Raw genomic sequence first — 19,097 nt, 5'->3', positions numbered from 1 at the left:
TCTCGGGATCAGTCCACCAGTGCAGCGAGATGAGAACCACCGGAGGAATGGTTACAATCTTTTCCAGGTGGTCCCTGGATTGGGAACAGGTTGACGCCAGCCATTGCTGCAGGGACCGCATACGAAGCCTGGCATGGTGGACCACGTATGTGCAAGCTGCCATGTGGCCTAGCAGGCGCAGGCACACCCTGGCCATTGTCAGGAGAAATGCGGAGACTTCCGCAATGAGATATATCAGGGCCTGAAACCTGTCTAATGGCACGGCCCCGATAAACTCTATCCTTTGAACTGGCACTAAAATGGACTTTTTGTGGTTGACCAGTAGTCCCAAGAAGCAGCACGTAGCTTGTAGTATAGTGACATCGCGTTGCACCTGAGCCTTGGAGTTGTCTTTGACCAGCTAGTCGTCAAGGTACAGGTAAATCTGGATACCTCGACGCCTGAGGTAGGCCACGACTACTGCCATGCACTTGGTAAACACCCTTGGTGCCAGGCCAAATGGAAGGTCCGCAATCTGGTAGTGGGACGAACCAACCGTAAAATGGAGCAAGTCTCTGTGTGCTGGGAAGGTTGCTACGTGAAAGTATGCGTCTTTCAGGTCGAGGGCAGCCTACCAGTCTCCCGGATCCAGGGAGGGGATAGTGGAGGCCAGGGAGGTCATGCGAAACTTTAGCTTCATTAGATATCTGTTGAGGTCTCGCAGGTCCAGGATGGGACGCAGACCACTCTTGCCCTTTGGGATCAGAAAATACCAGGAATAGAATGATGAGTGTGACCACACTTAGGCTATGTCTATACTAGAGATCCTATGTTGGCATACACCCACATCCACACACGTATGCTGACAGAAGCAGGAGTTCTTCGAGTGCTTGCTCATGTCGATTCCACATTAGGTGTGTGTGCTTGCCACATGCACCAATGCCGGAAGTTTTTCCTCAGCAGTATCCATATGGGAGTGGCTCTGTTTGTCAGAGGGTGGTGATGGACTGCAGGAGAGAGGTCACTTGATCATTACCTGTTAGGTTCTCTCCCTCTGGGGCACCTGGCATTGGCCACTGGATAGTTCTCTGAAGGTGTCCACACAGTGTGCAGTGGCAGTCAAAAAAGCAAACTGGATGTTAGGAATCATTCAAAAAGGGATAGAGAATAAGACGGAGAATACCTTATTGCCCTTATATAAATCCATGGTACGCCCACATCTTGAATGCTACGTACAGATGTGGTCCCCTCATCTCAAAAAAGATATACTGGCATTAGAAAAGGTTCAGAGAAGGACAACTAAAATGATTAGGGGTTTGGAATGGGTCCCATATGAGGAAAGATTGGTAAAGAGGAGACTAAGGGGGGATGTGACAGAGGTACATAAAATCATGAGTGGTGTGGAGAAAGTGAATAAGGAAAAGTTATTTACTTGTTCCCATAATATAAGAACTAGGGGCAACCAAATGAAATGAGTGGGCAGCAGGTTTAAAACAAATAAAAGGAAGTTCTTCTTCACACAGCCCACAGTCAACTTGTGGAACTCCTTGCCTGAGGAGATTGTGAAGGCTAGGACTATAACAGGGTTTAAAAGAAAACTGGATAAATTCATGGAGGGTAAGTCCATTAATGGCTATTAGCCAGGATGGGTAAGGAATGGTGTCCCTAGCCTCTGTTTGTCAGAGGGTGGTGATGGACTGCAGGAGAGAGGTCACTTGATCATTACCTGCTAGGTTCTTTCCCTCTGGGGCACCTGGCATTGGCCACTGTCGGTAGCCAGGATACTGGGCTGGATGGACCTTTGGTCTGACCCAGTACGGCTGTTCTTATGTTCTTAACCATGTCTGGCAGAGGACTGGATGGGATTTGACATCACTTCTGAGGAGTTTGACTCACTTAAGCTCTTTGGCAATAATGCACTTTGAACTAGTCCTTATCCTTTTCAAACAGCCCTTCATTTATCAGCCAACTGCAAAAGTGATTCCCAATCTGTGATCTGTGGAGACAGTGGTGTCTGCAGAGCACCCATAGGTCACATGATGCTGGATCAATAATTACAGGGAAACCAATGGCAAACATGCTTTTGCATCATTATTTCACACCCAGTTTAAGGGGCTTGGGCTACCGCTTATTGTTGGAGACACATGCCAGAGGCCATATTACAAATAATGGGGAGCTACAGATTGAAGGCATATTTGCATTTGGAGCACAAACCATTATTCAATTAAAATGTAAAAGCAAAGAGAAAAAAAATACACAGAATACCCAAAACAGTTGCCAACTGTTCCCAACTGCCACTGTGTTGCAAATATTATGATTTTTCTTAGCTAATATAACAGAATCATTAGTGAACGCTAAATTTTTAAATTTCAACTGACACTCAAAAGTGATGGTGCGATGATTTGCACTGTAATTGGTTTATATTTGGCTGGATAGTAATTAAAACAACAGTAGTTTATTCTGCTGCCTGAAATATTGTAGAATAAGTCTCTCACACTTGATGGTTGAATACTATTGGGATTTGTGTATCCACAGAAACTTAACAATCACTGTCTAGACATGCATATCAAAGCCAGGGTGCAAAATTGTGTAAGTGTGAGCTATGTCTGGGACCAAAATAAGATGAGTAAACTGGGGACTATCTAATTAATGTATTTTTGATCAAAAGAATTTTAAAAACAGAATGCACAGGGAATCAAATTATGTATGTCCAAATGAACTAGTAAGTGCAAGTATCTGAGTATATGTATACAAGAAGATATGGATTTTCCAGCTTCTCTCTCTCTCCAGCCTTCACTTTGAAAAATCAAAGGCTCAGTCTTATGTAGAACTGGTCTGGTTTCAGATTAGAAAATAGTCAAGAGGGGCACGATACCAAAAAATCTCCATGTTACAGAAGGATACAGTAAAGACCAAATTCGGTCTTTGAAATCAGTGGCCACTGTGTACTCAAAGGGAGTTGTGCAAGCTATCCCAGGGCAGAATTTGGCCCATACCATTCATTTTATATGTTGTTAGCATTTACATGACTCCCATCAGTGTAGCAAGGAGGGGCACCATACACAGTTTAGATGAAGGTAAAATATTCTCCGGGTGGAAGGACCTTAGTACTGCAAGTTACCTTTAAAAGCTACAGATAAAAAAGACCTTGCATTACTCAATAATAGTTTACTTTGCTTGCATATGCAAACCACTGCTTTCTTTGTCCCAACAATTCAGTTCAGCACCTCTAACTTCATCTGTCACTCTAAATAATAATTTAGATACACTAGCAGACAAAAGGGTCTAGTGAAGTGCTCACTACATTAGAAGATCAGAAGTCACATGTTCTAATTTCAAACCACCATATAGGCTTGTGCAACCATGTATTAACACCATTGTCTCCTGTACTGGTTATAGTATAGTTCCAGTTTGTAATGTAAACTGGATCTTAGCTGTTTGCTGTAAGTTTACCAGGTGAGGTTCAGGGAACAGGCAGGACTGAGGAACAGTGAACAGAGATCTAAGGATAGACATACCCAGGTTTACAGAAGGAAACTCTTTTTGGGAGCTGGATACAGTGGTGTGATTGGCTAGAGTTTCTACAAGTTGAATTATTTGTATATAGCCCCGCAAGTGACCCATTCCAAACCCTGAAATTGCTACCATTCATCAAGCAATATAAATACACACACACATACATATATATATATCAAATACATGAGGGGTGTGGTATAAAGGATTTATCAGTTTGATCTTCGGATGGCCATGCCACTTATAAGTAATGCACATCATCCCATGTAAGTGCCAATAAAAACTTGATACCACATCAAACCTTCATGTTTTGTGTACGTGTCACATGTTGTCAAGGCTGCTTCCCCACTTTGAACTTTAGGGTACAAATGCGGGGGCCTGCATGAAAACTTCTAAGCTTAACTACCAGCTTAGATCTGGTCCGCTGCCACCATTCCCAAAAATAATTCCCTTCCCTGGGTAGCCTTGAGAGACTCTCCACCAATTCCCTGGTGAATACAGATCCAAACCCCTTGGATCTTAAAACAAGGAGAAATTAACGATCCCCCTCCTTTCTCCCATCAACTCCTGGTGGATCAAGATCCAAACCCCTTTGATCTTAAAACAAGGAGAAATTAACCATCCCCCCTCCTTCCTCCCACCAACTCCTGGTGTATCAAGATCCAACCCCCTTGGATCTAAAAACAAGGAAAAAATCAATCAGGTTCTTAAAAAGAAGGCTTTTAATTAAAGAAAAAGGGAAAAATCCTCTCTGTAAAATCAGGATGGAAAAATAACTTTACAGGGTAATCAAACTTAAAGAGCTCAGAGGACCCCCCTCTAGCCTTAGGTTCAAAGTACAGCAAACAGAGATAAACACTCTAGCAAAAGGTACATTTACAAGTTGAGAAAACAAAGATAAACTAACACGCCTTGCCTGGCTGTTTACTTACAAGTTTGAAATATGAGAGACTTGTTCAGAAAGATTTGGAGAACCTGGATTGATGTCTGGTCCCTCTCAGTCCCAAGAGCGAACAACTTCCAAAACAAAGAGCACAAACAAAAGCCTCCCACCCCACCCCCCCCAAGATTTGAAAGTATCTTGTCCCCTTATTGGTCCTTTGGGTCAGGTGTCAGCCAGGTTACCTGAGCTTCTTAACCCTTTACAGGTAAAAGGATTTTGGAGTCTCTGGCCAGGAGGGATCTTATAGTACTGTACACAGGAGAGCTGTTACCCTTCCCTTTATAGTTATGACACATGTGTTGAAGAAAAAGTATTTTAAATTTCAGAGATTTTTTTAAAGACTATTTTTCATATCCCTCTGCCTGTAAATTGAGTCAGATACCTACGTTACAATACATAAGATTCTCACCCTCGCTCCAGCCCTTTTACATCAGGTAAAGGGGTTGGAGCAGCACAAACAGGTACTGAAGAAGACAACCGTAGGCTAGGGACAGGCTGATGTAACTTAGAGAGCCCCTGAGAGCTGTTGACATTGTACCAGGAACCATCCGGTCCCCCGGAACAGCCCAAAATCATGGTTCAAAGACTTCTAAAAGTGACCTAAAATAACTTTTCTATACCTAAAAATGTCACAGCTTTAACCTCTATACTGAACCCTTCGAGGGCTAAATGTGAGTGTCAAGATTGGCAATCACAAGATTATACTGTAGATCACAAGATGTTATGACTTTAAAACCACATTTTTGCTATCTGCAGTATACCCTCTGTCTTGCCTGTCCTGGGTCTCAGGCCAAAGTTTTTAAATGGGGGAGGAAATTCCACATTTAGGAAGAACGTTTCTCTGCAAGTTGATGGAAACAACTCTCAGGGTCTGAATGCTGGTGTAACTCCTGAGGAGATGGATACTGCACAGAAAACATGACATAATCAAACACGTGACAAATTAATTTATGATATCTAAAATTCAGCAGGTACCTCTCTGTAATTTATAACCCCTACATGTGTTTGTATGTACATAGCTATAGACAGTGCATTGTCTGACATGCCTCGAGTGGCACTAACCAATGTTATTTTTGTCTGCCCAGGAGACAAAAAGTCTAATAAAACAAGGCACAATGTGCTTATAAGTACAATTCCTGAGGAATTTGGGGAACTCTGCCTGAACTGCAGGGCTGAACAGAGTTGAGACAGAGGATAAGAAAACATTAGAGGCTGAAAATGAAAACTTTAAGTGTAAACATAATTTCAGAACTGAACTATAACGAATTCAGTGTACTCGTGGTTTTTGCGCAAAAACTTTGAATAAAAAATAAGAACTGAACTATCTCAGCGGTTAGATTCTTTGCAATTTTTTCCCCATGTCGCACTAGGTTAAAGTTTACAAATATTTTGTAAACATATTAAACTTCCCTTATCTTCTTAATCAGCTCGTAAAAAACAAAGCACTTATAAGTGAAGTACACTTCCATAAAAGATTGCCAGCCTTGGCACATGAAGTTCTTTGTCGACAGGAAAGTAAGTAGCAGCGCTAGCTTCCTCATTCATCTCTGCACTTCTCAGCCAAAGAGCCTCAACCCTCACCTAGTGCCTCCAATAGGGATACACTAGCGCCGATACTCATTTAAAGAGTAGCTGCTTGTGCATACCCCAGTGAGCAAGACAAACAAAGATCAGTACAATTTACAGCCACTAGTATCTTACAGGAACAATTAGGTTACTCCCTCCTCAACCACCTACCACTGCTCTTATCATGCATCATCCCTCTGCGATTCCTCCTTTTACATCACGCGCTGCTCCCAATTGCTCTGAAGGTAGTTGCCTGACACAGACTTGCCAAGTGTCACAGACCTAATGTGACATTCACCCATTTGGCAACACTGCCATGACTTCCTGAATCTTGGATAAAACTCACATACATTGGGGGGGGGGAGGAGAAAGGGTGGAGAGATTCTCCTCCTCAAAATACCCTTTGGTCTGGTGATGGCACACCAAGTTGGGAACTAAGAGTTCTTGTCTGCTTTCTTTCCCTGAGTGCTGCTGATATTTCTGTGAAGCTCAAAGCTCTATTGATCAAGGGCTCATACGCCTACCCATTCACAAATAAGATACCTGAGAGGTTGCACAATATCACTTCAGACAGAGCTGAATAATATGACAGAGCATCTAATATGACAGAGTTACATCTCATCAACATTATCTTTCAGAATGAAGGTAGAATATCTATGTGCTTAAAAATCCTATCTGTAACCTTTTCTCTAACAACTACCATCAGGAATAGAAACCAAGAATCCTGGTACTCAAGGTTTCATTGCTGTCTCACAAATAGTTGTTTCACCCTTCTGACAAAGTATGCACCCTGTCTAAAGGGCTGGTCCATATAGAACACAGTCTTCTGCTATCAACTGATTCTTCAGCTCAAGTGTAAGAGGTCTGTGCTGTGAGTTTGAAGAGCCTGGGTTCAAATTCTGTAGATCACATAAATGAGAAAAATTGTATGTGATCACATAATTAGAGACTTTATCATAATGCACGTGCAAAATGGGACAGAACTGCAATTACATTAATAATTAATTTTCTAATGCCTTTAACCAGCACTAATGCAATGAAAAAAATTTAAGATGAAATTTAGTTATATGTTAATTATTGGCAAATATGCAGACTTGTTCATTAAATAATTTGCATAAAAGGTTACACGTGGAGCTGCATAATACTTGGCAGCTATGTTGATTTCAGAGCTCTAACACAGTGCTCAGCCAATTCTGCAGCATCTTCAAACAATCTCTCTCCCCCAGGCCAGCGCACAATGTGAGCTGGGGACAGGAATACCCAAGCATTCCCTTACTAAGATCCCCAAAATCCAGAAAAAAAAATTAGTTTATTGCTGTGACAAGAGACTGCACTGGAACAGGTTATCAAAGGATGTGGTTCACCATTCCTCACAGTCTTTAAATCAAGACTGGATATCTCACTAAAAGATCTAACTCTCAATCAATCACAAGTTGCTGGGACTGATCCAAGAACTGCTGCATGAAATTCTGTGGCCTGTTAGGTAACAGATGGGACAACATAATCAAAATGGTCCCTTGTGGCCTTAAAAATCTATGAAATTCTGCCTTGTGGATCATAGCAAGAAACAGCAACTGGTTTTGGGCCTGGGTGGGAGAAAGATAAAAACTACCACTGAATTGACCTAGAAGAATATTGATCAGTAAATAACTGGTCAGATTTCTTTCTGATACTGTCATGGTAATTGTGTCTCATGTAGCTGTGATTAAGAGAATTATCATTATTACCCTTCTGTCCAAATTGATTTCTCCACACAAAAACACACAATTGTATTTATCAGTCAATTAACTAACATTTTCCAATAAAAGATATTTAACATTAATTAAATTTAGATCAGCAAGCCTGCTTGTTTGAAATCTTGTTCTCACAAACACCCATTGGTTTTAAAACATTTTTCTATTCCCAAACCATATGCAGCCTGTTTGGCTCCACACAACTCTTGCTGCATTACATCTTATAAGATATTTTTTTGTTTTTGTTGTACCGGGCAGCCTGAGAGATGCTAACCTTATTTTAACCGGGACTTCTGAGGAGACGAGGTACACAAAAGCCAAACAAACATTTCAGCAAGAAATTATAACTGAAACAGAACATTTATTAGCAGGTACAAATCAAACAAAGACCATGAAAAAGGTATTATACATACTGCTGAATAAGTTAATAGCAATAACAATGTTCCTTCAAATATTTGTGAAGGAATATTTTTAAGTACTTAGGTTTGGAGAGCAATTATAAATGGTTTCAGAGATTAATTCAATCCCCTGAGACAGCCTAAGCATATACAGGCTTCCCCAATTTCCTCTTAACTCTTGGGATCATAAAAAAAAAAAAAAAAAAAAAAATTTCAAGCAAGAGGCAAGTAAATCCTGTGCATCATACGAAATAGTTAATTAACCTGCAAACATAGTCAACCATTTGAACCTTTTCATACAAGTTACACTTAAGTATAGGAACATCACATAAAATAAAGAAATGAAAGTTAGAAACACCACATGAAGGAACAAAACAGAAGAGTACACTCCGTTTATTCAATAAACATTGTAGCCATCATATTTTACTGAAGTCACTGCACACACACACACATTATTTTCTAGTATGTGTGCTTAGGTAGCAATTCCAGCAGAAAGACCAATTTAAATGTCATGGTTGACCAGACCAAATTATGGTAAAGAAAACCACAGATGCTGTGGTATTAAGCTTCCTATAAGTTAATAAAGAAACCTAATGTAATATAATAGCTATAGTTTACCATATTAAACTCTCAGACATATAATAGTTTTAAACAGAATCAATTCTCTTTTCAGTTTACAGTAAAATTAATTTGAGCCAAAACATTTCACATTGTTAAAAGACAATCATACGGCATAAAGTTGGTATCTTAAAAACAGCCCTGTTAGAAAAGGGTTAGAAATTTAGACATTATTTTTATACTGTGTGCCTAGTGCTTGACAAATAAATAACTTGTTATGGTTATCTGGTCAAATTAACCAACATGCAGTTAGGCATGATTTACCCCTCCCCTTCAACATTCTTGGATTTATATAAATACCAAAATCAAACTAGAGTTTAGAACTGCAGTGAGAAAAGGAGGGCCAAGTTAGCCCTCAGTAGGTCTTCTTTAATGTAACTAATGGTATGTAACTGGTCCAGCCACTGCAATTAGACACTTGTGGCTGGCCCATGCATGTTTACCTGCAATATAGACATTTGAGCTCACGCTGGAACCTGGGCTCTAGGACTGAGCGGTGGGAGGATCCCAGATTTCAGGCTGCAGCCCGAGCCCAAACGTCTACACCACAATTAAATAGCCCCTTATCCTGGGCCAGCTGGCATGGGCCAGCCTTGGATGTCTAACTGCAATGGAGACATGCCCCAACTAAACGGCTAGCCCTTTGTAAAACATGGCTCTTTGGGTCTGCCATGTCTATATGACTGAACCGTTCTAACTTTTAAAAAAAATTAAAATGGGGGGGATCAGTTATCATTTATTTTATTTTGCTTTAGAAAAATGGTCTGAATTAATCTGTAATCAGACAAATATAGAGATAATAAAAAATCCAAGTTTTGAACTCTGCATGCCTCCTTTCACTTACAATAGTTTTATACTGCTGTAACTCCATTAACTTCAAACTGACAAAAGTCTTCAAGTTACACCCACTTTAAGGCTACCACCAGGGCATAAAGGGGGCTTAGTGCAAATGAGAATCAGGCCCGAAGTCTGTAATCTTCCAAGAGCATTCCCCAAATTTACATTTCAAGAAAATTAAACATAATTTATATTCCAAAACAAAAAAAAAAAAATGTTAAAATAGAGTTAAGGAAGAAAGCACATTTCAGTGATTTAAGAATAAAAATGTTACACCATGAAGGAACAAAACAGAATGAAGCTAAGCAGGGTAAAAGGGTGTAACAAAAGCAAGAGAAGTGGAGTCATTTACATTATTTAAAAGTTTTTAACTAGAAAGTTGTTTTTCCAATGTAAATCAATTAAAGATAGTACATGCTCAACATTGTGAAATGCTATGCTCGTAATTTAAAGGAAGAAAAGTAACACAGACAGTTTTCATCATGGGAGAAGGTGTTGGGAAATTTTCAAGCTCTGTATTAGGACTGGGAACCTAAAGCAACTCAGAAAAGCAAGTCCACCAATAAAATTAAGTTACTCACTTCTAACTTTCTCCTCTTTCTTCTTCCAAAGGGGGTAGGGCTCATCTTCTTACTCCTGCCAACTTCTGTCTGAATTTACCACCTTTATTTCATTGCATCATTTCTCCTCTCCCATCAGTACTACATGTCTCTCCCATTTGAAGGGCCAGAACCTCTTGTGGTTTAAATCAGCATAGCTCCATTCAATGGAGCTAGGACAATTTTTACTACCTGAGACTCTGGCTCTTTGTTTGAGTGCTACTGGGGTGGGAGGGAGACAAAGAAGAGGGGTCTTCTACTTCCCCACCAATTTTTTTCCCTCTTGGGAATTTGAACTGTGTAAATTAACAAGCACAATTCAAAGCAAGGATAATGCAATACTATGTCCATTTATTTGGACAAATGTAGTTTCATTTTGAAAATTCATTACAGCACACGCAATTGTTCAGGAAGGTATCTGCTAAAAGTAATTAAGGTTTGGTAAGATGAGAGTGCACTCACCATTTTATGCACGTGTGTGCTATATTGTGTAATTGCTACAGCATACTGTAGTATTTTTACGGGGTGACTAGTGAAGTGTGTGCTAGTGAGGTTCTACTCTACTTACGCCTTATGTTATAGCAATCTTTGCACTGCAGCAGGTGAACAAAGGTCATTGTTCTACTAGAGCAGGAGGTCTCTTGTAATAAATAATACTTAAGAGTGACTTTAATGTACAGATTTCAAAGTTAGATGAAAAGTTGAGTAAGCATTATCACCTCCATTTTATAGGGCTTGTCTACAGGGGGAGTTGTGGTGCAGCAAGTTAGGTGTGAATTTACAGCGCACTACCTACTCCACAGTAACTCCATGTGTGGACACGCTTACCGTGCACTAAAAGTGCCATTGGTGGTTTATCTTAGTCCACTTTACAGTGTATGAAGCTATAATGCACAAAGGTACTTTTACTAGCTTGCAGTGCTGTGTAACTTCCTGTGTAAACAACGCATAGATGTAGAAACTGAGGTACAGAGGTTAAGTGACTTAATCAAATCGTACAGTGAGTCTGTGACAGAGCTGGGAAAGATTTTTGTTCTACTCAACTGCCAGTCCTCTGTCCTATCCACTAGGTCACAAACACCCTCTCTTAAGCAATGGAAAGTACTTTCTTTGACCAGTGAGGACGAGCTTCCAGCTACTGATGACTTCTCAAGCGATAGACTGGGCTGGATGTACTGTGAGAGCTAAAATTCCCTTGCATTACCAGCCTACAGTTGTACCCTTCTCTTTCATTTGCCTTTGCTCGTTGTCGCTTTATCACTGCATCCCTTCTAGTTTTTAGATCCTCTCTCCCAACAAACACAAAGAGCTCCCTTCATCAGCGGGGGGGCACCTATGCTCATAGCATTTTCCAGTATGAAATCAACTACAACTCTTTTCTGCTTTACTCAGCAGTAGTGTCAGAGCAATTTAAAAATGAAGGGAGGTACGGGTAGAAGCATGATAACATGTCAAATTAAAACCCCAAGTTACAAGTTTTAAGGTTGTTTAAATATAAAAGATCTCCAAGGATATGATGGCAAAAATGCTCTTGCAACATTTAGCCAAATCCACCTACTGTGTCTTTTAGGTTTAGTAACAAACAGGTTGGAGTAAATTTCTTTTGAAATGTCTGTGTCCTCTCACAAACAGCTCAGGGTTGTAATCCGGGCCATATAAGTCTAGAGCTCCAAACTGGCTGTGGCTGCGCTGGGTGGAGTAGAGTGGGCAACCCATTGCAACCACCAAAAAAATAAGCTTTATTAAAGTTTCTTACCTGATATGTGTTGCAGGAAGAGACTCATACTGGCGAGAAAGAAAGAGCTCTCTGTGTTTCAACTGATGTTTCTGTTTATCAGTCAAATCGGCCTCATTCGTAGTTTCAGACTCTTCTTCAACTTCTTCTGCACAAGGATAGAAGACAGGATGAAATTAGCTTTGCTATGTAATACAGTTGTGGACATTCACTTTTTTTTAAAAGCCTCTAGGCAACCTGCCTGGATAGTCTAAAGAAAGTTCTTCATCAATTGTTGTAAAACAGGTTGCCATTTTATGCATTCTAATAACTAGGGATGAAAGCTTTTAAATATTGTATGTCAGGGGTTCTCAAACTGCGGGTTGGGACCCCTCGGGGGGGTCACAAGGTTATTACATGGGGGGGTCGCGAGCTGTCAACCTGCATCCCAAACCCCATTTTGCCTCCAGCATTTATAATAGTGTTAAATATATTAAAAAGGGTTTTTAATATACGGGGGGGGGGTCGCACTCAGAGGCTTGATGTGTGAAAGGGGTCACCAGTAAAAAAGTTTGAGAGCGACTGTTATATGTGTTATTCAATTCCTTTAAAAAAGATGTTTTCTGTTCCTCTATTTGTCCTGAGGAGCTTTTCAGATGGCCACAAGAGCAACACTATCACTCCTCTTTCACCTCCCTTCCCCTTCTTTTCCTCTTTGTGCACACTGCTGCCCACTGTCGCTACTGTTCAGCTTCAGCTCTGCTGCTACTGGTAAAACCATAGCAGGGCCTGGGGAGGAGCATGCAAATAGCAAATACTGCCTATAAACAAAGTACTGTCAAATGCACAATGTAAACAAACTGCACAGAGAAAAAAATTAAAACCCCTAATTGAATTCAGCTATAATAATCTAACACACTATTTTCAGGTGACACTGTGTTTTAAAAGTTGACAGTATCCCTCTAATACAGGGGTTGGCAATCTTCAGCACACGGCCCATTCAGGGTAATCCGCTGGCGGGCCGCGAGACATTTTTCTGATGTTGACCATCCGCGCACAGCCCCCCGCAGCTCCCAGTGGCCACGGTTCGCCATTCCCGGCCAATGGGAGCTGCAGGACGTGCTGGCCGCCGCTTCCCACAGCTCCCGTTGTCCAGGAACAGCGAACCGCAGCCACTGGGAGCTGCAGGGGGCCGTGCCTGTGGACTGTCAACTTAAACAAAATGTCTCGCAGCCCGCCAGCGGATTACCCTGATGTGCCACATGCCAAAGGTTGCCGACCCCTGCTCTAATAGAACAGAAGAAAAAAGGGCATAATTTTAAATATCAAAATAATTAGTTTTATTAAAACAATAATAAGTACTGATATAACACTAACTAAAAGGGCACACATCTTATAAAAGTTTTTAGTCTTTTAATCTTTAAAAGCAGAGGCCTTTATGAAGAATTTTGTCAGTTTGCTCCATATTTTGAACCGATACAAATCTAAAATACTTTGGAACCAGCTTGACACATGGTAAATCCCACTGGGGGGAGTGGGAGTAGGTATTGCAGGATGGTTGTGGGATTAAAAATAGTACAAAGCAGCGCTCTAATCCTGAGTTACTGCTATAAAATTTGCCTGGGAATACTCATCAACACTGCCTCTGTATTGGCAGGGTTCCCCAGGTGTTCACTATAGTTAATTAAAGGAAATACTGAGGCCATCTTATCTATTCTTCTAAGGAGCACAGATATTTTACAAACAACCCATGTAGTACTAATGCTAAACACTTAAGCCTGCGTGTTCTTTCACTGTAGAATCATGACCCTCTCCAAATTCAAGATTACTATCCTACTACATCTGCTCCTCATCCCCTTCTGGCTCCCTAATGGCTCTTCTCATAATGTCAGGGGAGAATACTCCCTGAAGTGACTCTAGCTCCGTTGAATCCCAGTCCCCCCACCTACCCACCTGTCTGCTCTATTGGGTGGGCTGCATATGCAGGGAAGTGAGAGAAAACAGATCACTCCCTACAGCCACCCCCCCCCCTGCAGAGACCCTTTTTGGTGAGGTTACAGAGGTAAATCACCCACCCCTACTTACAAATGACAAAAATTAAGCAATTAAAAGCAAATTTCTCCCAAAGAACCTGAACCTGCAGGTGTCTCAGTTCTGACACTGGCACTCTAACACACACAATGCCACATATGCCAATGTTAAGACTACAACCCTTTCACGGGGTCTAGCTAATATAACAGAGCCAAGCTGCCACTGAGCGCACATGGGGTACCTTGATAGCAGCAGGTAGAGCTGATGACACGGTACTACTATGGTAATTACTTCCTTCATTTAATTTGTGTAGAATCTTACTGTTCAGACAATGTACCAGAGATCAAGTCAGCTTAAAAGTTTACATTTGTAGAGATTTCTACGCTACTGAAAAGAATTAAATAGGAAAGGGAATGAAGGATTGTTAAGATAAAAATGTGTCAGTCAAGAGGGAGAAAAAGCAAACGTCTACCTATTGTACAGGAGACACTGCACTATTCAAATGATGTTATAAAAGTGTTCGTGTCTGTTACACACTGTTAAATTTCTTACATGGCAATTAAGGGCTCATCATAATACTAACTCCTAACTCGGGCTGCTTCAGATACAAAACTTTATTATGCGTCGTCTTTATGAAGTTAGGAATTAAAGATGAAAAACAACAATGGGAAAAAATGTTAAAGGTTAACCTTTCAAACACACAAGGGGTTTGACAACTACAGTGAAGGTGAATCACTGTTAGAAGCTATATTTGTTTCAGCTAACAAATCCTAACAGCAAAATATACAATGAAGTTCAAAACATCAGTCTTTTCCTCTTCAAATATAAAAATGTCAACCTTTCTATTTGTTTATTTATTTATTTAGAGTTCCTTCTGTTTACAAGTCCTAGCTCTTGGCATTCTTTGGGTATTTTTATTTCATCCACCGTCTGAAAAACAGCAGAGAAATTTTAATTCTCTGTTTAAGTTTACCAGCCAGTCTGAATGCATAATTTAAGGAATTTATGCAGGGACTAAAAGTTCTTACAAAGTCCAATACCATTATACCCATCTCGCCACCCCCCCAAAAAAGACTATATATTAGGAAAATGTAGACGCGAGCAAGTAATTATTTCAGTAAAAGCTTTATTGAATCATGGGTCAAAATGATAAAATATATGTAGCAAAACAAAGGCAACACAATCAATCAACAAAATCATGACCAACTAGTAGTTATAAATGCAAAAGAAATGGTACTACAATGTTTTTCTTGAGGTTTTACATGCACAGAAGTAAGGACATTGTGAATTGTGTTGTGAATCCCACAACAACCACAACTTGGCCATATTGCATAAATATAGCATGCAGCATTTATAAGGTACAGTATATATAGGGTTAATTTCAATGCCTTAGCATACTGTATATTCCCACACAAAAAACTTGCCTAACTTAGAGTTGAGGTTGATTTAGTTTATTTCTTATCAGTTAAGATAATCTTTATTTACATGCCATAACATCATATTACCCATATTATTGCTTTCTTTGACCTGGATTAGTTATACAGGATTAAAAGTGTGATTTTATACAAATTTAAACCAGTACACGTTTGCATGTGGATACTCTTATATCAGCAAAGACTAACACAGCTACCACTCTGAAACCTGACTCTTATATCAGTTTTAACTCTGACTTATATCTGTTTATCTTCCACTGGTGAATTTTCAGGCACAAGATAAACTGACAGAAGCAGTTTTAAATTCTATGAGTCTGCACACAAAAAATTGCACCAGTTTTACTACACTAATTTAAGATAAACCAGTATAACTTGTGTGTGTAGACATGCCCAGACTCCTCTTTCCCACAACTCCCTTGCACTTCAAACATATAATTAACTACAAAAGCACACAACCCAATTCCTCTAAATCACATTCAAATGTAAAACCTCAACTACACAAATATAAATCCAACTATAGGTGTGTGTATACTGATCAAGTCTATAGAGTTATTTGTCCATGAAGAAGTGTGAGGCTGGAGTAAAGGTTGTGCATTTGAGTAATTCAGTTTTCAATTTAGCTTTAAAGTTAAACTTTAATTTTGTATTGTAGGTTGTACCTGGCTTTCTCAGAAGGTTCACCCCCTTCAACCACAGTTTGCACTAAAGGAGAAGGCTGATAAGGGCTCCCTGCTGTTCCAACTGCAACTCATACTGTCAGAATATGGTGGCCTTTGTTAACAAGTTGGAAAGCACTATGCAGTAATTATAGTCTGTTACTCATATTATTCTGTATTCTATGTTTTGAGCCGTTCTCGTTCCCTTTTTATGCTTAAAAAGCTACTTACTTTTAGCATTAATAAAGGAACAGACTGAGGGCTAGTCTGTATACAGAAATTGCACCCATTTAACTTAAAATGGTTTAAAAATCAATTTTGTTAAACCAGCATAAATCCCTTAGTGGATATATATTGGTTTAAATCTGGCTTATCACAGTATGCCTTGCATCAGGCTTGTATCCGTTTTAGAAAGCAAGGTTTAAACCAATAAAACAGCATCTACACACAAAGTTGCATCAGTTTAAATCGGTTGAGTTAAACATGGGCAACTTCATGTTTAGACCAGCCCAAAGGAATAAACTTTACATTCAATAATTGTTACTAAATCCTCTCCTTTCTCATATACCTCTTTATTCTAAACTACGCCTTAATACTTAAAAACAACGTGCTTTGTGTGTGACCAACATGACACAGAACCTACAGCTAAAAGAATATGAAAATACTATGACTAAGTAATAACGAGTTAACTGAAAAGATCAAAGAAAAGACAACTGTGCATGGGTTTCTTTTCAGTTTAGCAATGGCAGCACCAATGACAACAAGTTTGCGTTTGCATCTAGGTTGCTAAAGATAAATAACTACACTGTATTGCTTTGTTTACAGTCAAAACAAATACAAAGAAGGAAATTTTAAATATAAATACATGAGCAATATTGTCCACATTGCAGATAAAAAGCTCTCTCAAGTGGACAGCTGGTCAATTTGCCTAGAGTATATGAAGACTGTTGCCAGGTGCTGTATTGAACTGAAATGGTTGTAATATTTAACCCTTTGCAGTATAATTAAGTTGCTTAACCAACTCTGGGATAGATTATTCAAAATCATTGAGAAAACTCACATTGGTGAGCATTTACTCACATGAGTAAGGGCTCCACAACCTAGCCCTCTCTGCTTATGCCAGTTTAGGTCACATGTATCATATAGTTTGTTCAGACTGACTAAAAATGTTCTAACACAACTAATCATTGTGTGGGTTACATACATACTACACCTCTACTCCGATATAACACGACCCGATATAACACGAATTTGGATATAACGCAGTTTCACCTGTAACACGGTAAGATTTTTTGGCTCCCGAGGACAGCGTTATATCGGGGTAGAGGTGTACTATCAGGTAGCACTGAAAATCTAAAGTCAAATTCATTTGTACTATAGGACTGTTTTAGATATTGCAGACTTAAATATGCCTTTCACAAATTTTCACCAGAGTTCTTACAACATTACAGTTATTTTTGTTTAAATGAGGATTTACTCCCTCATATCTTAGCTTCTCTGACTTTAAAGACCCATTGTTTTTAAAGAAGCTTCAGAAACTTCAGGAACAGTTACCTTTAATAACCATTAAAAACCAGTAATCCATACTGATTCACAAGTAATATACGGATTTTTTTTTAAATTATCTGCAAGTGCTTTGTGCTACTAAATGGTGTTAAAGTTACAGTTACAATATCAATTATAATTGACTTTATCTCATGTTTATCATAACACTGTAGCAAAAATATTTGGTAAAAAATTATCCCAGTTTAGAAACTGGGGGGGAGGAAGGGGGAGGGAAGAAAAGGGAGGAGGGGTTTCAAATAAAAATGAATACTACTTCTGGGGAAAAAAATTACCATGATACATTTATTTCCTCTAAAGGAAAAATAATATATTCTGAGTATTCCTGTAAACTAGTTACAGACACAATGGTACATATATTAGATTCTTCACCATTGGAAACTATTTTTATGGCAGTACAAAGTCTGTTGATTGAGTAAATAAAGGTCTAATGGAAATGTGGAAACAATGTTGAGCACACATTAGTGGGTCAAAGGTGGGGAACAAGGAGCTGAACTGATGTGTTGCAACTTTTGATCAGAGATCTCTTTCTATTTCCTCTCCTCCCCTTGTGTTTGTGTGTTATCTATTCAGATTGTAAACTCTCTGGAAGGGAAATGTCTTGTTATGTGTCTACAAAGTGCGTAGCATATTTGGAGCAGGTTGTAGGTACCATACATTTTAATTTAAAACAACACTAGTCAAATAGTGTACTGTAGTTATTAAAAAAGCTTAAAAGTCAGGAACTCAGATTTAATGATAAAACAAATGATTGTTAATCAGGAAATTAGAACATCATTGTTTTAAAAAAATAGGGCTGTCGATTAATCGCAATTAACTCAAAAAAATTAATTGCAATTAATCGCAGTTTTAAATCGCACTGTTAAACAATAAAATACCAATGGAAATTTATTAAATATTTTGGATGCTATTCTACATTTTCAAATATACTGATTTCAATTAAAACACAGAGTACAAAGTGTACAATGCTCACATTATATTTATTTTTATTACAAATATTTGCACTATAAAAATTATAAACAAAAGTATTTTTCAATTCACCTCACCCAGCACACGTAGTGAAATTTCTTTATCATGAAAGTACAACTTACAAATGTAGAGGGGTTTTTTATGTTACATATCTGCACTCAAAAACAAAACAATGTAAGACTTTAGGGCCTACAGTCCACTCAGGCCTACTTCTTGTTCAGCCAATCACTAAAACAAACAAGTTTGTTTACGTTTACGGGAGATAATGCTGCCCGATTATTTACAATACCACCAGAAAGTGAGAACAGGCATTCACATGGCACTTTTGTAGCCGGCATTGCAAGGTGTTTATGTGCCATGTATGTCAAACATTCATATGTCCCTTCATGCTTCAGCCACCATTCCAGAGGACATGCTTTCATGCTGATGATGCTCGTTAAAAAATTAACATGTTAGTTAAATTGTGACTCAATTCCCTGAGGAAGAATTGTATATCTTCTGCTTTGTTTTACCCTCATTCTGCCATATTATTTCATGTTATAGTA

General features: G+C 39.2%; 1 protein-coding gene across 7 annotated transcripts in view; it reads right to left on the bottom strand.

The window, feature by feature from the left end:
* Positions 1-19,097, bottom strand: part of MTA3 (metastasis associated 1 family member 3) — a 262,904-nt gene that overhangs the window by 207,971 nt on the left and 35,836 nt on the right. For all 7 annotated transcript variants that reach the window (XR_010599913.1, XR_256380.5, XR_256379.5 and 4 more), the window contains exon 4: positions 11,943-12,069. Coding sequence is in view for 4 of the 7 variants with exons in the window: in XM_065589544.1 (XP_065445616.1) it covers positions 11,943-12,069 (127 nt within the window). In the remaining 3 variants the exon portion in view is untranslated. The remainder of the gene's footprint in view (positions 1-11,942; positions 12,070-19,097) is intronic.

This window comes from Chrysemys picta, chromosome 3, assembly GCF_011386835.1.
Source record: "Chrysemys picta bellii isolate R12L10 chromosome 3, ASM1138683v2, whole genome shotgun sequence".
In the NCBI taxonomy this organism is placed as follows: domain Eukaryota; kingdom Metazoa; phylum Chordata; order Testudines; family Emydidae; genus Chrysemys; species Chrysemys picta.
This window is presented reverse-complemented; position numbering and strand designations above follow the sequence as displayed.